This window comes from Pistacia vera, unplaced genomic scaffold (genome assembly GCF_008641045.1).
Source record: "Pistacia vera cultivar Batoury unplaced genomic scaffold, PisVer_v2 Contig1133, whole genome shotgun sequence".
Lineage (NCBI taxonomy): Eukaryota > Viridiplantae > Streptophyta > Magnoliopsida > Sapindales > Anacardiaceae > Pistacia > Pistacia vera.
Window position 1 is genome coordinate 568,797 of NW_022195175.1, and position 24,826 is coordinate 593,622.

The 24,826-nt window shown below is 34.8% G+C and overlaps 1 protein-coding gene and 2 pseudogenes across 1 annotated transcript; 2 read left to right on the forward strand and 1 right to left on the reverse strand.

The window, feature by feature from the left end:
• Window positions 1-2,295: 2,295 nt before the first annotated feature.
• LOC116143729 (BEL1-like homeodomain protein 9) lies at window positions 2,296-7,705 on the reverse strand. The gene is made up of 4 exons (XM_031429170.1): window positions 6,380-7,705; window positions 3,515-3,921; window positions 3,363-3,423; window positions 2,296-3,009 (listed from the first exon to the last, which is right to left on the reverse strand). Exons 1-4 carry the CDS (start codon window positions 7,703-7,705, stop codon window positions 2,518-2,520), a joined length of 2,286 nt encoding a protein of 761 aa, XP_031285030.1. The 3' UTR covers window positions 2,296-2,517.
• A 10,307-nt stretch (window positions 7,706-18,012) lies between these two features.
• Window positions 18,013-18,568, forward strand: LOC116143834 (annotated as a pseudogene).
• A 677-nt stretch (window positions 18,569-19,245) lies between these two features.
• Window positions 19,246-19,852, forward strand: LOC116143733 (annotated as a pseudogene).
• The last annotated feature ends 4,974 nt before the right edge of the window (window positions 19,853-24,826 follow it).

Below are 24,826 nucleotides of genomic sequence, written 5' to 3' on the forward strand. Positions count from 1 at the left end.
GAGATAATGAAAGATTACTCGGGTTATGTCATTTTATATTATTTGATTACGATGTTTAGTTGTCAAGTAATATAAGATTCCAATAATCTTGTATTATCAATAGTTGTTACTGTTGGTAATATTGGAGGTAATCTGATTACCTCAATTTTCTTAGGTATTATAAAATTATCTTGGTAATCTTATTTTTGTTACAATTCAATCTCTTGTTAATAAAAAATTTGGACAATAATGTCCTTGTTTTAAAATAAATTTACATTAATATACCATTTCAATTTTACCCTTGTTTAATTAAGTTTGTGGACAATAATGCCCTTATATTTAAAATAAATTATAGACCACCACTGCCACCCAGCCACCACCATCGACAGCAGGCCAACAACCACAGACCGTCGTCGGAAAGTCGTCGGAGTCCCTAAAAATGACCGAGATTCATTGGAAGGCTTCGAGAGGCTTGGATATGGCCGTTTCCAGCCATATTGATGGCCGAAAACAGACATATCAGGCCAGATCTATTTTGGACGATAATGGCCAAGGATCTAGCCTGATATGGCCGTTTTTGGCCATCAATATGCTCAAAAAGGGCCATATCGGAGCCTTGTGGTCACGAAGAGCTACTCAAGACGACTTTCGAAGACTTCCGACGGTGGTTTGCCGTGGCGGTAGGCGGCGGCAGGGGGGTGGGGGTGGGGGTGGGGGTAGGGGTAATTTTGTTATAAATTAAAGTTTTATATAAGCGGGGGTGTTTTAGCTAAATCTGAAATATTGGGGGTTAAAAGAAATTATTCAAAAATTAATAATAAAAGTAACATTATATTAATAAAAGGCAATTTAATAATTTAAATAACATATCCACCGATTTATTCCCCCAAACCAAACATATTAATATAACATACCCACCAACCAACCAAACACATTTTCTTAAAGATTCTCAATAATCTTCAGGGGGCGTTTGGTTCAAAAAATGTTGGATTACTGAGAATCTTAGATTACTGGAAAGTTAGATTACCTTAAGGGGGCGTTTGGTTGGGGGTTATGTGGGATTACTAGGGTTATGTCATCTTATATTACCTGATTACCATATTTGGTTGTCAAGTAATATAAGATACCAGTAATCTTCAAATACCAATAGTGGTTACTATTGGTAATATCAGAGGTAATCTGATTACCTCCATTTTCTTAGGTATTCTGAGATTACCAGGATTATCTTTTTTTGTTACAATTTTATCCCTTATTAATAAAAAATTTGGACAATAATACCCCTACTTTAAAACAAATTTACATTAATATCCTATTTCAATTTTACCCTTGTTTAATTAAAATTTTGGACAATAATGCCCTTATATTTAAAATAATTTACAGACCACCACTGCCACCAAGCCACCACCGTCAACAGCGGGCCAACCACCACAAACCGTTGCCGGAAAATCACCGAAGTCCCTGAAAAAGAATGAGATTCGGTGGGAGGCTCTGGGAGGCTTCGATATGGCCGTTTCCGACCATATCAGGCCAGAAATGGCCAGATCTCATTCAGATCCAGGAATCTGGCCGTTAACGGCCAGATCTGGCCTGATATGGTCATTTTCGACCATCAATATGGCTGAAAATGGCCATATTGAAGCCTCTTGATCACAATGATCTACTCACAGGGACTTTCCGAGACTTCCGACGATGGTTTGCGGTGGCAGCAGGAGGTGGGGGTGATTTTGTTATAAATTAAAATTTTATATAAGCGAGGGTGTTTTAGCTAAATCTGAAATATTAGGGGTTAAAAGAAATTATTCAAAAATTAATAATAAAAATAATATTATATTAGTATTTAAAAAATGGACAATTTAATAATTTAAGTAACATACCCACTAATTTATTTTCCATAATCAAACATATTAATATAACATACTCACCAACTAACCAAACACATTTTTCTAAAGATTTCCAGTAATCTTCCAAGGTAATCTACCTTTTCAATAATCCAACATTCTCAGTAATCTAACATTCCTGAACCAAACGTCCCCTAAAGATTACTAAAAATCTTTTAGAAAATGTGTTTGATTAATTAGTAGGTATGTTATATTAATTCATTTGGTTGAAAAGAATAAATTAATAAATAATATAAGATTCTAATATTCCAATAATCCCTAACCAATCGCACCCTAAAAACTTAGGTTTTGTCCTAAAATTTTGTTTGAAATACTATTTTATTACTTATAGAGTCATTACTCTTTCTCTCCCTACAATGCAAGATTGCTCTTAAATTTCTTTTAAAGTTGAACAAGAGAAAAAGCAAGTACCAGTAAATGGTAGCAAATCCTTCATTCATCATTTAGCATAAAAGATTTCAATATGATGTCAGGTGACTTGCTACCATGGATATTAATTAAAGGATTCTACTACTTAATTATATCCCTTCAATATTTTCTTGCCAATACATGAGACGTCATGGCATAAAATGGAGGAAACAATTCTTCTCCCTCTTATTTGCTCCGCTTTCATTGAAGACAAATATAAACATTCAATCGATCAACCCACAAAATCATGAATAATATGACCCCCTAGTTGCCGCCTAAGCTGATCTTCCTGTTGATGTGAACTTTCCACGCCGTGCCTGAGACCTAGTGTTAGTGACACCGCGCCAAGTCCCCCAACCTCCATCCCACTTCTGTGGTATGGTATAAAACTCAGTAATGACCTGTCCATGCCCGTAGTAACTTGACAATCGATTCTTGATCGCTTCTCCTGGTTCCACTGCTCTGCGCTAAGCCCATCTTCATTGCCTACCAAGGTACCAATGCCCGAGAAATCCAATTGTTCATCACACATTGCACTTATCCCTACCTTGTTCATTTCTTCATCACCATTATTAGACCTGCCAGTACCATCGCTAGCAGATTGCCCATCACTTCTCTTGGGGTTTAAGCTGGTTCCAGCCAAGCCTTTTGTTTCAAGCATGTGTATTTCTTCAACCATTGGCTTCCAAACGCGTACTCTGGCATTTATAAACCAGTTTGAAACCTGCATTATTAACTGATTATTCAAACTATTATCACAAAATCAAACATTGCAACATGACCATGCTCCCATCTATACCTCACAAAATCATGTTATTGCCAAACTTAAATTCAATAGTGACAATGACATTATACATGTCTTTACATTCAACATAAAGAGACCTCTAGAATGAAGACAATAATTTCTTTGACATCAGAAGGCTTAACAAATTAATCAACATACAGTGGCGGGAAAACAGAGTAGAATTATTGCCCAACATGCTTTGCCACCAACGAAACTTTGATTAAATCACCCGAGTGTTTAGTTACGACGCTTAGAACTAATAATTCAGTAACATACTAAGGAGCTGAACCTACCTGGTTGCGAGATAGGCCAGTCTGAGTGGCTAACATGTGCTTATCTGTGTCCGTAGGGTACCTAGAAAGAAAAAAGTTGACACAGGAGAAAAAATCACACCAAACTACAAAGTTTCTACAGAGAGTGGGTGTGAGAGAGAAAAGATACTCACGGATGGAGAAAATGTTCAAACAACCAAGCTCTAAGAATCGCCACTGAACGTTCTGGGAGGCCTCTCTGGGGCCGCCAGACGTGTTGTTGGGGTTCAAGGAAGCCCATGTTGCTCCCACCCAGTTTATGTTTTTGAGAACTTTGGTCCATGTACTTTAGCCTTGATGTGTTTGTATCACCTTTACTAATACTAGTAAAGGTAACCGAAGACAGCAAGTCCTCGCCTAAGGCTTTTGTTACATGCTTAAGCTGATTAGAGATCACCATATTTAGGCACCGAAAGTTCTTCGAAATTGATTTGAGAGCCAAGGAAACATAAGGGGTAGCAGCACTAAGTCCGGCAACTGATTCAAAAGATGAAACCACCATTTCCATCTGCTGGTGATATAACTTGTACCTTTTGCATACCTTTCAGTTGGCACAGATAAGAAGAGTTACCAAGAAGGTTATGTAAATAAGCAAATAACCCAATGCAAAAATACACTTATGCTCTAAAGAACAAACTTTTAACAATCTCTAAAAAGAAATCATCATGGCAAAATTTACTGAGAGGAGGTTGGTGGGACAAAAGCAACACCAATAATTCTTCAATAAAGCACCAAATTTGGAAAACTAACAGTGATTTAGATAGCAAAATAAGTATTATGTCGGCAGATATACAGGCGATTCTTTCCACCCACCGATGATGGGACCTTCATCCATTTTGAGAAGACAAATTATTGGGTATTAAAATTCAAAAAAGTGAATTTGAAAGAAGTGGTGTGCACTGTTAATCAAAATCCATCATCATACACAATCATACAGAGGAAGCAACTCCTAGACATATTATTTTTATTGATAGAATACCTTTTAACTTTATGAGAAGTCCAAATTAAGGCAGTAGGGCCAACAGAACCCTGTTCAGATGTCCTGTCTTAAACTACATTTCAACTTCAAATTTAATCAATAATTTATTTCACTTTTCAAATCCATTAAATCATTGAAGTTTAGATTAATAATCATGTCACCTTCTTTGTCATGAATAATGTTCCTCTAATGATTTCTGTCATAAAATTATGCAAAACTTAATTGAATTCTCACAAATTTTTCATTGAGCTGCATAGAAATTAATTCCAGAGTGGAATTTCTTACTTGAAAGAATTCACTTCAAAGCAAGAGAACATAGCAATATATTAATATTATACACCCCAGCAGTTGAAAAATGAACTTCATCATAACGGAATGACATCACAACTGTTAAAAACTTCAATTGACATGATATCAAAACAAAGAGTTAAAAATATAAATAAGCAAATAAAGAATGCAAAGAAAGAAACATGAAAATTATTAAAGACTGCTAATTCATATTCCCATATAGGAACCTTACGAATGAAGTTACTGAGAGCAATGGAAGCAAAGGCAAAGAGTGTCAGTAGTATAGCATGAGCATGTTATTCTCTAGTCGGCATCACAATTTCACCGATACAAAAAAGTATTACCGTGTAACTCGTATACATGAGAAGATATAATCAGGTAGGAGAATTAACATCCTCAAATTAATCATAAAGCAGTTTTTAGCATTGAGAAACTGCAACAACACATCAAATTTGAAAAAATAGGAAATATACTAGAAATACCATATAGTCAAAACTCAAAACTTCACATTGGTAACAGATCTGTAATTTATTTAGAGTCATTCTCATAACGGCCATGAAATAAAATGACATGAGGAATTTTTTTCAAGAAATTCATTGTTATAGATCAGTCAGTATAATAGTATACTACCAAATTCAAATATTTAAAGTTCTTGTTTTCGAAACTTTTAACCCACCTTCTAGAGGTAAGCGGGGGTGAGAACATAATGTTGAAGGAATTGAGTCTTGGCAATATATTCATCCAGTAAGTAAAAGGTCTGACCAGCAATTGGTCTTGTCTCGCACAATAACTAATTAATAAGATCCTACTTTCCGCCCAAGGTTTTGATCAAAACAAAAAAGTTGCTGAGATAACATCTTTTATAACACATCTAATGTTAGCAATTGTCCAGTCGCATGGCCTTGTCATAGCCTACATTTAAAGTTGAACTAGGTAAGTAGTAAGCATGGATTCTTCTAAGGCCATTGAACTCTTGTGAAGAGAATCAATAAGAACTCAAAATACACTGCATGAAGCTCAAGATATCCATTTATTTTTAAAATTAAATCCTCGAGATATCTATCAACAACAGATTATATTTGTACAGTCCTTTCTATAACCATAGTCTGAACACCCCTTCCTTCTCTCTCTATATTCCTCCCTGTAAATTCTATTCTTAAAAAATTTTAAACTTTGATTGTCAATGCTGAGCCATAAGAAATCTCTCTGTGTTCACCAGAACTTATTAGAGGAATGCAGGTGAAACTGAACAGACTTCATCTTCCACCACACCTCAATTCATTGTGCTTATCAGATCAGTTTGGCAAATGTAGGTTAGGCCTGCCTAATTAATTATGAAAAGAATGGATTCGGACATGCAAACAAAACATATACCATTGAGAACAAGAAACTAACGGTACTTTCAAATTCCAAGTAGCAATTAAGTCATGCACCTTGTTGATTTGGCAATTTACTTTTTTGAAAGCTTTTGGTACAAGTTACAAACAATCAATAAATTCATGCCATCGAATATATTCAATTTAAAAAATATACATGCATGACAGATAAAGAGTGAAAATCATAGATGCATAACATGAATACACGGTATGTCACACCAAGATGTGATACATCTGCCGTATTATAGACTACATTTCTTTATTATGTTAATCAGATTATTTCCAAACAATTGCCTTTTATGTAATCACATATGCATATAGGATATTAATTGATCATAAGAGAAAATAGAACCAACCTCTTCCTGCAGAGATACGAGTCTTGCCTTCTTTTGTTGGTATTCAGGCCTGTAAGATTCACATGAACTGCTGCCAACTCCATCATCACAACTCATTTGATTCGAACTGTAAAATGTAGAGGATGGTATAACAGAGCTATTACCCTTAGCTCCAACCTCTTTATCAGTAACATCAACAGCATCAACGTCCACTGAAATTGAAGCACTGACCTGATCACCAGAGATTTTCTCAGACACATCACATGTGTTGGCAAGTTTTGAGCCAGTTAAATTACAAAATTCATCCAAGAGCTCTTGAGCTGGCTTTAAGAATCTTGAACCTTTCAAAATAGTTGCATATCCAGTGAAAGGTCCAAGAGGACCAGTACCTCGCTGAACATTGGAATTAGATGTCCCCACTAATTCCGGAAGAGATTTTCCGACACCTTTGCTAGAACTAGATGGCTTTGGTATTGAGTTAAGATAATCAAACTTGGCAACTTTAATCTCCTCAGGTTCCTTGAAAAGATCCGTCTTCGAGTGTAAACCTTGAGACTCAAATCCCTCTCCAAAATGGTCTATATGCATTTTCGATGGCGGATTTGATGAAAGTGATAGAGATAGACCCTGTGTAGTTGCTTCACTTGCAACATTGTTCAACTCTATGTCACTTCTCCTTGCAATGAAGCCACATTCGGAATTCCACGGGTGACAACCCTGTACTGGTCTATTGGTCCATGTATTGGCATTAGTATAACGAAAAGCATTTGATTGATTTCCGAAATTCGGAAGAAGCACAAGTTCATTACTGGAATCCGAACCAGTCCAAGTGGCATGGCCAGTTTCTCTAGCATCATGCTGAACAAGAGAAGCCACTGCTAATCCCTCATGAGTTCCAATTGAAGCCAAAGTAACAACATCCTGAATACTATTTTGGAATAGTGGAGTAGCATAATGCATGTCCCCACATTGTTGTTTTTCCCTATCTTGACAAGAAATTTCACTTGCTGGATTGGTTACTGTAGAGTGAAGATTTTGATACTCATTGAAACTATTAGGCTTAAAATATTTTCTGGATGCAGGAACATCACTCACTTTCACATTATTTGACAAGACTTCCCCAACAAGCATTTCATTTTGATTGATTTCCCTACCTGCCGATCCACTTGCATAATTCATCATCCAATCAGAGTTTGTCTGTGACACAAGACTTTTCCAATTGCTACTACTACAACCCTGAAAATCACCACCATCACCAATCGCTCTCGATGAAGCATTAAATTGGGATGAGATTGTGAGAGGCAAACTATGGAATAAATCATCCCCAGCNAATCCATTTGCACACATATATAGATTAAAGCATTAATTAGCTTTATACATTCGTTTGAAGGCTCCTTCAAATTTTATTTTGCCTTTCGATTCAAGATAGAACAACTCCAATGAAGTCCACACAAAGGTAGGAGCAACAATCACACTCAAATTATTTGCTGGATAATCTGAATGCAAAAAGGGAATGAATTGAAATTGAAAGAAAACTCTCTCGATTTTTCTCTTGGGCGGCTAGGGTTTTTGAGTGAATGAATTAATTCATTTTCCTTTTCTTTTTATAGTGAGGAATAAGCAATTCTCACTTAGAATAGGAATAACAATATTCCTATTAGGAATAGCACTTAAATAAATAAATAAAATAAACATTTATTTAATTTGGGTATTGAATTTATATATATATATATATATATTCCAAATAAATATTAATCTTTCAAATTAATACATTGTTATTTTGCTTAATTAATTTCAATATAAATATTGAACATAGGCAACAACCCCAACAAATTTAATCGCATGGCGAAATTACTAAAATACTCATGTCATCTAAAAGACAAAATTACCCTTCTGTTAGAGTCATGAAATTGACTCTATTTTGGTGATAAAAAGACCCTATGTATAATTAAATTGAATTTATATTGAGACAATTGAAGAAATTATGGAATTATTAATGGAAAATCACATTTTAATTTTTCCTTGAAATTTGTGCATGTTTTGAATGATTTTTGAGATATTGTGAGTTGATATTAGGTTGTGATTTATTGATTAGGTTTGAATTTGTCTCATTTATTCTGTTCAGGGGGTAAATTGTCATACTTTTGGGGTTGATTTTGTTAGTTTTCATTCATGCAGGGACTAAACTGAAATTTGCTGGACTTAGTATAAGAGAAGATGAATAGTTCTAGAACAGTAGTCAACCGCCTCCTATCAAACCCAAGCTCACCTCATCGGATTTTAGAAACTCTTCGACAACCATTCAACTTCCCCAAGCGTCGATTCACGTTCCACCATCACCTCCACTATGATTCCTCCATTTTCCAGCGACGTTACACATTCCACCGCTATGCCTCTTCACATTCTGACGATGTTATGCATTCCACCGCCATGCCTCTTCACATTTTGGTGACGTTTGAGCTTCTCCGGCGTTGATTCACCTTTGCCAACACCAATCTCCATATTTCTGGCCTTCCAAAACCCTCACACGCCCTTTTCCGTGAAAGATCACCGCAAACCATCATGGCTTTTCATCATCGCCGCCATACCTCTTTGATTTCTTGGTGCGATTTCATGCCTTTTTCAGCGTTGATTGGTCCCCCAACCACACACCTGGATCTCCCAGCTCGTGAGCTTTCCATCGGTACCTTCATATCCCAATTCTGCAACCTTTTGCTTGAAAACCCATTAAAAAACTAACGTATTCTGGCTAGTTGTGACGGTTTGTATTCCAAGTTGTTCGTTGGTCGTTTCCACTCCTTCTTTGCATCATCTTGTTGTCAGTTCCGTGCTCTTGGCCATGCCCAGCTTCGTTGCCACTGCTCCAGCCTTCGTCGACACACCCATGAGTGGCTGAGCTTCCGGTTGTCTATTACGGTATAGGCGAGATCGACATTGACTCCATCGCTCTCCTCATCAGCTCTCGATTAGTTGGATGAGCCCGATCATAGGACATTCGGTAGTATTGTGTATCAAATTATATTTATTTTCGTTTCATGTTTGATTATGATACTTTAATGTAGTTTGATGCATGATTTGTGATTATTGGTGTTGTCCTTTGAGATTAGTTGTTAATATAAATCCTATTGCATGATAAATGTTGGTTCTAGATAATTAAATGTTGAGTATTGCTTTAAATTACCTCACATAGATTGTAATCGAGTTATATTCGCATTTAATGTCATTTCTACTTGTGTTGCATTGATTATGTAGTTGGTTGATTAGATGTTGACAAATTGTATTTGTTAATTGCGTACCAACTAGTGGTATTGTCTTGTAGCGTTTGTTGGTATTCAATGATAATCTTTAACCAATCGAACTTGAATGATCGGGTGAGACATGATAGATTATACCTAGAGTGCTGGAAAGTGATTTCATTGGTTTACCCTGCCGTTTAGGGGATCGTAGAGTGTGGAGGAGAATTGTGAGAGTTGGTCTCGTGTAGAACCAAAACCGTAGCGGCAACATTTTCATTATAAAGTCTTAATTCATTTTAATTTCAAGCTTTTATTATTCACATTTAGTTTGTTTAGTTTTAATTAAGTTCTTCAATATTAGCAATTAGTTTCCCTAGTTTTAATCAATCACTTTGCCATCTTACGCTTGCTTACTCAAATACGCATTAGGTTGTTAATCTTTGTTCCCTGTGGATTCGACTTTGCTTACTGCTAACTATAGTAATTAGGATTAATTTTGCAGCCGTGACGACCTGCTCGACAAATTTTGGCACCTTTGCTGAGGAGCAATGTGCTTTTGATCTTGTGTGTTTTTGAGTTGTGATTTGTTCTTTTCACTTTAAGTTTTTTGCATTTAATTTAATTTAATTTATTTTACTTCATTTCATTTTCATTTTAGTTTCAATCGAATAGATTCATACGTGTTTATTTTGTGCTTGCAGGAAGTTTGCAATTTGGGAAACATTGCAGTGTGTCTTGTGAAGCAAAGTGTTGGCGTGAACCGATTGTGAAATTCTTTCATCTTTTTAGTTTTATGTTCCTTTTATTTTTGGTTAATCATTTGTGCAGTTGATTGCATTTTTATAGTATTAGTTGGGTAATTGTTAGTTTTCCTATGTCTTGGCATATTTGTTTTTATTCCTAGGATTTAATTTTTGTTCTTAGTATTAATCTCTTTTAGGTTGCATTGATAGCTTTAGTTTTGATTAAGCATATATGTTTGTGTGAATTTTTCTTGGGTAAAGTTTCATTAAATTTTAGATTTTTTTAGTTTTTTTTTTTTTTTTTGAAGATTTATTTAATTTCTTCGGGTGGAGACTTAGATGGGTATTTGTATTGCATGGATAGAGTTTATTTGTACAAAGATGAGACAGAAAACCAGTTGCTTTGACTGGCCATTTAATGAACTGAAATCAATTCAATTGGTACAAATCTTTTGTATTCATCGTTTTTTGATATCAATTTATTATACGTCTATTCGACTGTGAATTTCTTTTCTGCAGAGTTTGCAGCTAGGGTTAGGCAGTTTCATATTATGAACCCTGTGACTTTATGGGCTCGTGTAATAATTAAGTAACACACTTTTCTTTTCAAACCTCATTTATTTCTTTCAATAGAGATAACTTTTATTAATAAAACTAAAATATTAAAATATTGTTTATAAAATATTTAAATAATAAAAAAGATGAAGCGGAATAATGCTGAAGAAAGCAAGCACTGCAAAAGGAACAATTGCAGGGTGAGGAAAGGGCAAAGTCGGTGATGTCATCTTAAAACGTCAGTACAGACTACAGAGAGTCTATTTGTAATAGGGTTTTTAGGCTTTTATTTGGTTTTGGATAGTTCATTAATGGAGGTCACTTCTTCTCATTTCTTGCACTTGGTTTTTCCATTAATTTACGTAATGCCATTCCCTTTTCCTATTTTACTTAACCACCCTCTACGTCCAAGCACTCCCCACCACCGGCACTGGCCTCCATAAAAGCCAGACTGGCCAGCTATCTGTTTTCATGGAGACAAATATTTAGCATAAAATTGAAAAATCAAATAACTGTTGGTGTAATTTTTGTGTTATATTATGATAAGTCAAAGATACAAATAAAGTTTGATGATTTAATTAGCATGGCTATGATTGGAAGAAGAAAATTTGATAAATATAAAGTTAGGTTAATATAATTGATGAAGCCTTACAGGATTTGAAAGGACAAAGCTGGAGAGCAACGTTTTGAATATATGACTTTTGGTTCTGATGATCCCAAAGTACTTCATGTTCATGATAATGATCAAAGGCTGGATTCTCTTCACTTAGGTGGCGTTTATTTCGTAAAATGCACACGGATGAGAATAGAGATGTGTATGGACTATGGAGATTAGGAAGGGAATGAGAATACATGAAAGGAATAAAATATGATTAGGTTGATTTCTTTTAATAGTGATGGAATAGATTTTATTTTATTTTTACAAAATTACCCTCAACTTTAAATCATTATACCTATACATTATCACACAATTAAATCCATTAAAATATAATTAAACAAAAATAACTCAACAATTTAAAATTGTTTACATAAAATATTTAATTATTATAAATGAAACTAAAATAATATTACTTTTTATTATTTAATAAATTAACATTTTCTTTTTTATTCAATTACAGATAAAAAAATTAAAACCGATCAATCATGATCAACATCCCCGATTAGAGACTAACATCATATTGTCTATGTCTCCATTGGCGCATAAAAATCATCAATAAGTGATCTACCAATCTAGACAGATTTTGGCTACCAAAGATGCTAGAGATAACGTCAACCGTAGGTTATAGTAAATATTGGCCTTGATGTTATTTCCTACATCCTTGGTTGTGGATCTGCTAAATCGACAAATCGTCGACCATCGATTTATCATCTGCTGGCAATGACACCAACAATGTGACGTCGGTTACCAACTAACAAAACATTGACATGTGGTTAACTAGTTGGAAAATTTTGAAGAAAAAAAAATATTTTCTTAAATGAAAAATCATATTTTATATTTTTAAATAAAAATTAATTATTTTTCTATTTGAATTAAAAATAATTTGTATTAATTCATTAGTCATTTTTATTTAATGGTTATTAAATTATCACATAATAATATTTAATTAAAGGACAAAATAGGAATATTTAGCTAAAATAGAGGCAAGAATTTCAATTTCCAGCCATTCCTTGGCCCTGGAATACCAAATAGGAATATTTAGCTAAAATAGGGGCAAGAATTTCAATTTCCAGCCATTCCTTGGCCCTGGAATACCCATTCCTCCCATATTCCCCCAAAATGGTGGAATATGCATTCCATTCCAAAAATTTTGTTTCAAAGTAAACAAGGGAATACCCATATCCCTGTTATTCCCTTTGACTAATCTGCAAAGTAACATTTGTTATATCTAATCGAATCTTATCAATTTATAAATTGTAGCTTTTTCATGTGTAGGTATAGTCCTGGGTTAAATAGTGGATAATGGTATGGTGTACTTTGAAGGCAAAGAGGTTTTATATCAACTTCAAAGATTCAATCAAAAACCTTATTAATAAAGGGGTGATGTTCTCTCCTTCACTTGATCCATTCATGGCATGATGCATGATTCTGATATGAAATGAAAGCCTCAAAACCGACCTGGGCCCTTTCATTTCTGGAATATGATTACATTTTTAGTTGTCAATAAAGCCAAGAAGAAAAGAAGAGAAGAAGAACCACACAACAAAATTTTGAAATGGTCACATCAACAAAATCCTTTTATCAATCATTGCAAGGGGGTGGGGGGGGAGGGGGTCGCGTGATTATGAATTATGAAACATACCACGTTTTGATATTGTCTTTTTGCCCTATTAAGTAAATATATGCACGCTTCAAATCAATGGACTTGTGACTCGCAATTGCACCCCACTTTTTGGTCCTTATGGTGATGGCAAAATTATAGGTTTGCAGTATTGGTGGGTCATGTGAATGTGAAACTCCATTTGTGGCTGGGCTTGCATGCGTGAACTTCAATAGGGTGACCAATTTTAGATAAAGCCTTTATAATTAACTTATTATGTTGCATGCAACGAAAAGTTGACATGAAGATAAGAAAGAAGAAAATTATGGCCCCAAAGTGTTTAATTAAGGAAGGTAATGATCGACATGTCCAATTAGACTTCAATTGTGGGCTTATTGCTGCGTGAAGAGGACAGGGAGATCAAAGATGATATTTTTGAGGTTGCCCTATTTAACCATAAGTTTGCCTTATATGATTTTCCATCAAAAAAGTTTATAAACCACTTTCTCACGCCAAAGTTAATTATATTCTATTACATTTAAAGCCAATTGGTTGGCAAAAATTCTCCTATCCACCATTTGAACCTCTGATCTCCTCTCAACAAATCTCTTTCATTCTAGTATATGATTTCTTATCGATGGTTTATCAAAAGCTAGAATTTCTTCTTTCTTAATTTATTTCGGCTATTCTAGCGCACTATTCATCGGTCCACCATTTGACAGCCTCCATCTGCAAAACTTCTATACCTTGGCTGATGGTAACCGTCGAACACCGATTGAGGAAGTGATTTATTTTTGGTGTACAGATCTAAACTTCGTAAAAGTAGTTTTTGAAACTTTTTAGAAAAATGTCATTAAGGCAAACTTTGGCTGGGAAAAGTCTTACCCTCTTTAACACAACTATGAATGTTGAATGATCAATGGATCGACGTGTTAAATGAAGAAGAAGATAAACTTTAGGGGCAGAAATATTGCACAGGAAGAGTAATGATTTAGATTTGAAAATGTGACAATTAACTTAGAAAGATTAGGGCACTAATTTTTTTTTTTTACAGATTAATTAAAACACTACAGGTGATTAATTAATACTTGATATAATATTTTTTATATGCATTAAGGTTCAACAAGAGAACCAAGAAATCAGAGTAAATTAATTATTCCTTTAAAAAAATCTAAACTGTATACAGTTGCAAGGTATGAGTACGACAAGATCTGAAAAATTAATAAAGGTTTTGGGTTGGGACACAGAGAGAGTGAGAAACGTAGTAGACCTAGCCCGACAACTTCATCATGTTGTTGGGCTTGGGCTCTCTGAAATGCCAATAGTACTACCTCTTCGTTCTTAAAAATAAACAAATTCACCCATGTAGTTTTAAGTACAGATGATACGTCCGGAGGCTTCTGAAAGTGACAAATTCACCTGATTTTTTACCATTTTTGTGAAGTTTTAATTTTGAGGTTTGAGAAGAGAAAGTCGAGTGAACTAACAACCACTAGTTTGTAAGAGTTGATTGAAAGACTCTCGATATTATCAAGAGGTCTACTTTTCTGAGTTCGAATTCCTCCTTATTGTTATAGGGTGATCTTGATCTCTCTAACTCACAATAATTAGTCTTTTAAGTATTTAGGAGATTAGTTGAAGTAAAGGATAAGCTGCCTGGACACCCAAATAAAAAAAAAAAAAAAAAATCCAGTGACTTAGTGTCTGCCAGCTCTGCACTACATGGCCAATAGGGTCGCCATTATTGCACTGTTTGAGTGGAAGATAAACCATGAATTTTCTCATGCTCAAAATATCCTTATATTTTAAAAAAAAAAAAAAAAAAGAGGTTTTTTTCTCATATGCAGTTCTTATGCTTGAAAACTATGAATGTATCTTAACTGAATATTTCGGATGGAAGGGAAGTCAATAACCCATATGTTCGGCTGCTTTTTCCGAGAAAAAGGCAAAAAAGAAGGAGAAAAAGTTGGAATCAGTAAGCCCAGTTAATCAACAACTACTCTTATATTGTTTATGAAAGCTCACCATAGTTTTCAAGGAGTACATGATTTCAAAAAAAACTTTAAATTAACCAAGAAAATTTGAGATAACTTTCATGCATCAACTCTGTAGCTTTCGGTAAGCTTAATACTTGGAAACCATGATATGATTTAAGAGAAAGACTTTATAAGACAATCTTCTCCATATCGATCCATCACCTGAATTGTAATATCGTATAGTATAAACATAATGACGTAGAATTAATTTTTACAACCATTCATCATGATGATGATTATTGATAGTACTGATTGATCATGGTGACAAGTGAATAAGACTGTTTCATTATGACCATGAATATAAATTAAGATGAACAAACAAAAGGCATCTTCATTTATGCCTACCACCAATTACTCTTACTTAATCTAATTCATTCGTGAATATAAACCTAAACCAATTTCAATGTACATTGACGGAGTCTAATCTATTCAATTAGAAGGAGATAAATATTTTTGTCAGTTATCGATTTAGTTTGCCTTTTTCTTTGAGAGAATCATTAATATGGGTCTTTTTTTTCCATATTCATTAGGCGTTTGGTTGGTTATTGAGATTACTGGGTAATGGTCATCTTATATATCTCTGATTACCATATAATTGGTTGTTAATATATAAAGATATCGGTAAATCTTCAAATACCAATAGTGGTTACTATTGGTAATGGGAGGTAATCTAATTACCCTCTATTTTCTAGGTATTCTGATATTACCAGGTTTCATTTTTGTTACATTTTATCTCCTCTATTTACTATAAAATTTGGACAATAATACTCCTACTTTTTAAAACAAATTTAACATAATATCCTATTTCATTCATTTTAATCCCTGTTTACATTAAATTTTTGACAATAATCCCTTAGTATTTAAAAATAATTTACTACAACTTATCGCCTGCCCAACCACCACAACCACTGTCCACCCAGCCTACTCGCCGCGAGCCAACACCATGGGCCGCGTTCGAAACCAACACCGGAGTCCCCAAAAAAGAATGAATTCGTTCGGTGGGAGACTCCGGGAGTCTTTGATATGGCCGTTTTCTCATGCCATCGAATATGGCCAGTACAACGGCCAATCGGACCTCTTCGTCATGGTGACGTACTCCGGGTACTTTTCGAGATTCCCGAGTGGTGGTTTGCGGTGCGGCAGAAGGTGGGGTGATTTCGTCATAAATTAAAGTTTATATAAGGCGAGGTGTTTTAGCTAATCTAACATATTGGGGGTTAAAAAATTATTTACAATTAATCTATAAAATAATCTATATTAATATTAAAGGTATTTAGTACTTAATAACATACCCACCGATTTATTCCCATAGGTAACCAAACATATTAATTCAACATACCTACCAACTAACCACAACACATTTTTTTAAAGATTCTCGTAATATTTCACAGGTAATCTATCTTTTTAGAACAATATTTCCAGTAATTACGAATTCCTGAACTAAAACGCCCTCCTCTATTTATCTTTTATACGTTTTAATAAAGAAATAATCGAAAGTGACACTTGTTTATTAATTTGTGGGCTGCGAAAAGTTGGGTGACTTGAATGTTGTGGTGATCAGTTGACTCTGAAGTCTTTGCTTTAAAAAATTATTTTCAAAAAGTAAATAAATTTAATTTTGTGTTTATAAAATTCAAAAATATTTTTGATATCATATTCTTTAAACTGAAGATATGTTAAATTGAAATAAAAGAAAAATATGTGTGTATAAAGTTATTTTAAAATGAAAAAAAAATTAGTTTAATGTATAATTATGATGATCACTTGTTTCCTGGGATAATCGGCTTCAGAATCTTCCTTCCTAGCGGCCTATGTCTAGTGTCAAAATAATAAAAATAAAAGGCATTTTCAAGGTCTTTCCACCGACGAATTCCTGCTATTCAAAGCAAGGGTCGGTGTAGCATGCCTCATCCTGTCCTCTTGCTAAACCTCGAAACAGTAAATAGGTCAAAGACTTGCCTTCTTAGATGCATTGAGAATCGCCTCTTTTTCCTATCCAGTCCTCTTACTAAACCTCAAAAGTCAAAACAGTAAAAAAGTCAAAGACTTGCCTTCTTATATGAATTGAGAATCACCTCTTTAGCCAATCCAGCCCTTTGCTAAACCTCGAAACAGTAAACGAGCCAAAGACTTGCCTTCTTAGATGCATTGAGAATCGGCTCTTTGCAATGAAGTGCAAATTGATCCATTTGTGAGGAGTTATCTATATTAATATAATATTAGCAATTAAAATAATTAATGATCGACTTGGTTTTGAACCAATAAAATGAATTATCCATGCTCCATTTAAAAAATCTAATTAGTAATATATTTATAGTTATTACTTCGTTAAAATATGAATGATCTTAAACTATTAATCAGTCGAATCAAAAAAGGAATGAATATGAATACTTCGAACATTTAGTAGAAGCATGACATAAATGAAATTAAAAAAATCATTTGTCCTATTATTCTTACATGTACAAACCAAAACCGGACAGAGCATAAACCTAAAAAAATTTGAATATTCCTTATAGTTTAAAACATCAAATTGAAATAACTTGAATATATAAAAATTTTAAAATATAGTTTTACTTTATTTTCTTAAATTCATATTTTAAAATAAAATTTAAAGAAGGATAAAACATGAGTACATGACTAAAACACAAAGACTTTTGGAGTCAACTGATGACCGGACAAATTGCGGTCACTCACAGATTTTTGTGCAACCCACTAGGCCACACTCTGAACCAATTACGGGTCACCAAAATTCTTTAAATTCAATGAAACCCTCTCTTCATTTACCAATCTCCAACTCTTAAACTTAAAGCTAATTGCAAGCTAACCATGGCAACCACAACCTTATTCTTAGCTTCTCTTTCTCTTATCATGAACCTGCCATTACTTTCGAATGCCATCTCTCAGTGCAACGGCCCATGTCAAACCCCCGACGACTGCGATGGTAAGCTTATCTGCATCAACGGCAAGTGCAACGACGATCCCCACGTCGGGATCCATATCTGCACTAGCGCTAGCCCCGTTAATCCCAGCGGTCAACGCTAAATTAACGAACAATGATTTTAGCGAAGGCGGTGATGGCGGAGGTGCATCCCAGTGTGATGGCGAGTACCATGATAACTCGGAGCCCATCGTGGCTCTATCGACGGGATGGTATAATGGAGGGTCGAGGTGTGGGAAGATGATAAAGATAACGGCTAGTAATTGAAGGAGTGTGATGGCGAAGGTGGTTGATGAGTGTGACTCGGTGAGTGGATGTGATAAAGAGCATTCGTATCAGCCACTTTGTGGGAATAATACTGTTGATGGTTTTAATGCTGTGTGGGATGCTTTGGGGCTCAACATTGACGATGGAGTTGTGGATGTTACTTGGTCCATGGCCTGAGGTTAATATATGGTAGTATTGTGCTTTGAAAAAGAAACTCGAGATCACACTGGTCTTGTCTATCGTTTTGAGCATCATTTGTTTGGTGATACATAACTTTCTTACTCTTTTAAATAACATTTTAATTATGAGATTAATATATGTTATGGGATATTTTGGGTGGGACTAATTAATGAATCTATTGTCTCCCAAATTTTAGAAATTAAATAGCACCTGCAGAGGCAAACTCATAGCCTTGTAGGCAAATGGAAATTAAATATCTAAGGAAATGTAAACTGTTGTTGGTAAAAAAATCAATAATACCGTTTTGTTGATTAATTAATGGGTAATTGCAGTTGTGGAAAGTGTCTTTGAGTAAATGGAGTTTAGAGTTCATCATTTTATTGTGTTGCGTGGGTGGTATGGACCCCGAGAAAAAGAATACATCCAATCAAACAAATACTAAATATCCAAAAACAAATATTTAAACCTCTATAAGTTAATAAAGAGACAAAAAAACTTAGCATTCGCCATTTGTTGAACAAGACAAACTTAAAGCTTTGAATCAACTCGCTAATTAAGGGTCGATCGGTTGAAGGCTCTACTTCATGTGTACATCGTAAAATTCTATAAATTCAAACCAAACCCTCTCACCACTCCACTATATCCAACTCTAAAACCTTAATTTGCTAATTAAAATGGCAAACAAATTCTTCTTAGCTTCTCTTTCCCTTATAATTATGATCTTTTGTTCCATTCCGTTACTTTCAAATGTCATCTGCCAGTGCAACGGGCCACCCTTGACGACTGCGTTGGTCAGCTCATTTGCATCAACGGTAAGTGCAGTGACAATCCCGACGTTGGGACCCATATATGTGCAAAGCCTGGCCCTACGCCGAGCGGTCAATGCCAGTCCTCGGGTACACTAAGATGCAACGGCAAAAGTTTTCCTCAATTCAAATGCTCCCCTACCGTCACCTCCTCAACGAAAGCTAAACTAACAAACAATGATTTTAGCGAAGGTGGCGATGGGGGAGGTCCGTCGGAGTGTGATGGCAAGTTTCATGATAACTCGGAGCCGATTGTGGCGCTATCGACTGGGTGGTATGATGGAGGGTCAAGGTGTGGGAAGAAGATAAATATAAGGGCTAGTAATGGAAAGGTGTGATGACAAAGGTGGTTGATGAGTGTGACTCAGTGAATGGATGTGATGAAGAGCATGCTAATCAGCCACCTTGTAAAAATGATATTGTTGATGCTTTGGGGCTCAATATTGAGGTGGGTGTTACTTGGTCCATGGCCTAAATCTGTTATTAGAGTGATATGAATAAGAAACTCGAGATCTGACTAGCCTTGTCTATTACGACAGTGAGCTGATCGACTGTTTCATGGTGATAGCCAGCTTCATAAATTAAATAACCTTTGTAGGATAATTGCATGTGAGATTAAAATTATGTCATGCGATCTTTTAAAAGTTCTTTTCTAAAGAATTCTCAAAAATCTTTTAAGAAATCAACTTAAAAAAGTCATCGATCGAAATACTATCTCTGTGAACATTCATATATAAATCACAAGCACATGTTCCAAAACCAACAATCTTCAATGAGATTTAATTAATTATATATTAAAAAAGAAAATACAAAATCAACTAGTACAGTAGAATCTCTCCATAGTGATACTTTATATAAGAATAACCTTCATGTAGTCATAAAAAATTTTGGTCTTAACTTGGGCCATTTATAAATAAGAATAAAAATTCTACATTGTAATAAGTTATAGTTTTTCTAAGTTCCGTTTTAAGTAACTTGCCTCTACATAATAATAATTGCATGTATATTATAAAAAAAAAAAATATGTTACATTAGCTGTTTAGATGAAATAAAATATTTATTTAAAGTTGTTTGAGACAATAATTTATGCTTTAGAGTTTTTATCATATCTTTTATCTTGCGGATAAGTAATAATCGCCAACATGAATATCTTCTTGTTGAAGCCAAAATATTTATAACTGCATGTTTGGAGCTTCTTGGCTCGAAACTTTTGGTATTTCTGTACTATATTCATTCTTAGGATTATCTCCTTCATCTTCTTGTCTAATTCTAGTAATGATATATTTTTCAGTTAAAGCATACACGACTTGTTTGCTCGTTTGGATGATTAAGGAATATATTAATATCCATTTGATTAGTGTAATGAAATTGTCGAATCTGAACACTCAATTTTATAATTACTCTTTAACATCCATTTCCATACCATCTTAATGCTACTAAAACAATAAATTGAAATCATAATACTACTAAAACATGAATTATAAAATAAGAAATCAAAACAATAATTCTTGTAACTCTACCTTTATTAAGTTATAACCTCTTTATAGTAATAAATTTAGTTGATTCCAATATTATGATTATAAAGAGGTTCTACTCTATATAAAACCTATGTTTACAGCTAACTAAAATCAAGAACAATCCATCAAAGAGGAAGAGGAAAAAAAAGTCTTAAAAGTTTTCCCACGTCTTAATCATCCTAGTTCCTAATAATCTAGTGGGCAGCATACAACAAATCTTCGGTGGGTAAGTTGGTAATCGGAGAAAAGGGTTTTCATCCATGCAACTCCTGTGCAAAATTAAGCTTAATTCCTACCATTCGGCTTGGATGATGCCGGAGGGCCCTCTTGCTTTTGATTAACTTTAGGAGTACTCAAATCCTGTGACTGCGTCGGCACTTTGGCATCCTTTGTCGTGGAAGGGACAGAGGTTTTGATCACTGGTTTTTGGCTCAGGCACCCCGCACAGAATGCATCAAATAAACTGAACATCGAATTCATGGTTTCTGAGACAATAGAGTTTAGAAATTAATGGATTTGTAATAAAGAGACTAGAGAAAGTTTTAATAGAGACTGGAAGTGAGGAGAAAATACAGTATGTGCTTTTGAGACCTTTATTTATATTAATCTCAGACCTTAAATTATGAGGAAAACTAGGTGGTTTTGTTTGATTAGATTTCTTATTCTAGTAGTATTACTGTATTAGGCGTCTTATTTTGTGATTTTCTTTAAAATTGGATTAATCTTAGTCTGTCTATAAGTTATCTAAAGTTTGATAAGTCTTATGACATATCTAATTAGGTTTAGGATTATTAATTGAGTAATGCTATACTCACTGAAGTAGTGCACCGAATTTATGCACCGAATGACGTGACAAAATCCTGACAATTGATTAATTTTAATTGAATATTAATAGATGGTCAGAATTTTGCGTCATTAGGTGCATAAAATCGGTGCACAACCTTCGATGACTTTATCATTTCCGTTATTAAATTAAGTGGAATTATGATTTATACTCTTATAAAAAAAGATAGGCATTTTTAGTTTATAATTGGGAATAAAATTAGTAGTTTCCAGTAAACTATCTTCTTCCTATTATGTTGATATTTTTTATTTTCCTACAAAATCAATATCATACTTGGAGAATAATTTTTATTTATAATAGAAATCCTGCAACTTACCGAAAAAGAAAACTAATTGAAAAAAAAAACAAATTCCAAATCAATTAAGGAAAATGTCCTATTTTATTTTCTTGCAGAAGATGAGAAGAAGACTTTAACTTGGACCAGATTAGGATTTAGGAGTCGCCTATTACCATATGGAAGAGAAAATAAGGTATTTAGTTTATGCTAATCTTGGTGAAATAAAAAAATATAAGGAAAATATTATTATTATAATTATATATAATAAAGTAAGAATTAATTCTAAAGTATACTAAACGAGCGAAGTTAAAAAATAGTATGCCAAATCTATTAAGAAAGCTACTCTATGTTTATTTTTGTGTAGAAAATTAATGGAAGAACTCAGCTACCAAGCGATTAAACGAGGAGAGGAAGTGAGGATGGCCCCTCGCAATTGTATTAATTAGTGCTTATTTGGCATATAGGATTTTAATTTGTTTGGAAAACTTAAGAATGAAAATATTTAGTTTATGCTAATCTTGGTGAAATAAAAAAATATAAGGAAAATATTATTATTATAATTATATATAATAAAGTAAGAATTAATTCTAAAGTATACTAAACGAGCGAAGTTAAAAAATAGTACGCCAAATCTATTAAGAAAGCTACTCTATGTTTATTTTTGTGTAGAAAATTAATGGAAGAACTCAGCTACCAAGCGATTAAACGAGGAGAGGAAGTGAGGATGGCCCCTCGCAATTGTATTAATTAGTGCTTATTTGGCATATAGGATTTTAATTTGTTTGGAAAACTTAAGAATGAAAATATATAAAGGCCGATCGACATGCACCACTTAGAGTTGGGCATTTGGGATCGGGCCCAAAAGCCCAGCTCTAAAACTCGGTCCTAGGACCGGTCCTTGAGATGGGACCAGGCCTAAGGAGGAGGGCCCGGGCCCTCCACTGGGCCCTCCTCCAAGGCCAGAGCCTGGGACCTGTCCCAGGCCTGGGCCCAAAAAAATTTGTATTTTTTCAATGTAGTCCCCTGCCAAATTACATAAAACCCCTGTTAATTTTAAAATAAATATAAATTACGAGGACTAAAATAAAATTTTACAAAATTTATAAAAAAAAAATCTTCCAGGTCTAAAAAATTTATAAAATTTCGTTTTGCCCCCGAGATATAAAAAAATTGAGGGGGGGAAATGAAATTATCCAAGGCCCATGGGACCAGTCCCGACCAGGCCTAGGGCCTGGTCCGGGTCCTGGTTTTTCTCATGGGCCTGGGACCGATCCCAGGCCTATGAGTGACTGGTCCCATTTGGGACCAGTCCCAAACGGGCCCAGGCCTGGGCCCGCAAGGGCCGGTCCCTTGCCCACCTCTACACCCACTCATTGTACAATTTGGTACCTACAAAGTTTGGAAATTACAGACACTGCTTTTCGTTACTATTTGCTTGTTAAGTTTAACTGAAAAAGAATAAGATATTAAATTCAAAAACAAATAAAGGGTAATTATGTCATTTAAAGCCTTATATATATAATTATCCCATCTTCTTCTCTCAACACTTTATCTTCAACCTTTCTTCTTTAAAGCCGTCGCCGCTGCTGCTGCTACTGCCATTCTTGTCCGCTTTCTTTTCCTTTTCCTTCACATCTTCAATTGATCTCACCTCCCATCAACATCCTCCTCCCTCCCTAGCCGGATTTGACCCATTTTTGGCGGGAATTTCCTATTTTCCATGACCATCTTCACCCTAGCAGTTGTCGGATCAAGCCAGAACTAGTCAGATTCTGACGCCGATGGACGTCGCCCTCACTCCCATTTGAATCCCCATCCCTCCTCTTCAAAACCCATCCCTCCACTAGCCCTCCCAACTCGCTGTTTGTCGCCGGTGACCTGCATCTGCCGTCGCGAGACAGTTGTGTTTTACGGCCTTCTCTTTTGCGTTTTGTTGGTTTTTTGGTGTTTGATCAGTGGGTTGTTGTTTAGAAGTGTTTGTTGCTTTTGTGGTGTTATTTTTTTTTTTTTTGGTCGCCGACCACTCCCCCATCACTCCAACCTTGCTGCTTCATCGTCGTCCACCACCTGTCCGACTTTTTGCCACATCCAACTCCTAGTCTGCCCATCAACCAACTGTTGGAGTCTGTTCAAATGGGAATTTCATTTAGTAAATATAGAGGGAAGAGGATGAGCACTTCATATGATTTTACAAGCTTTGCCTTACTGCTCTTCATTTATTGTTTTATTTCTTTTGTTTTTCTTTTCCATGCTGTAATAAGGCTTCATGGGAAAGTTGTTAATCTTTTAAGAGGTATCAAAGACATGAGTGGGTGAAAAAGAACTTGTAGTTGGCTCCGTGTGCAAATGTCTTGCATATTTCAATTGTGTTAATGCACTATTGCTATCTACTTTCTTTTTAATTTCCCTCCTATGTTTTTCTTGAGAAAATTTAGCTGCCCGACCATCCCAAGTTTCGATTTAAGAAAATGGCCTTGAAACTGTTTTTCATTTTTTTTTAATTTAGAGAAGATGATGTGGCATAATTAGGATTAATTAAACACGTAAAATGGGTTAAAATGAAAAGATTAAAACATATGTGGGCCGAATAAAAAATAATGAAAGTTTTTAAAATTTGAAATTTCTCAAAACAAGCCCCACTATTCACCTCGCTTAATCGAAATTCATTAGAGCAAAAAGCGATTTCTTGAACCAAAGGGAGACGCGATTTTTTCCGATTGAACACCTGCAAATTTGTACCCTAAAATCAATTTCTTGAACCCTAAACCGAATACAGTCGCGATTTCCAGCAATATAGTCTCAATTTCCGAT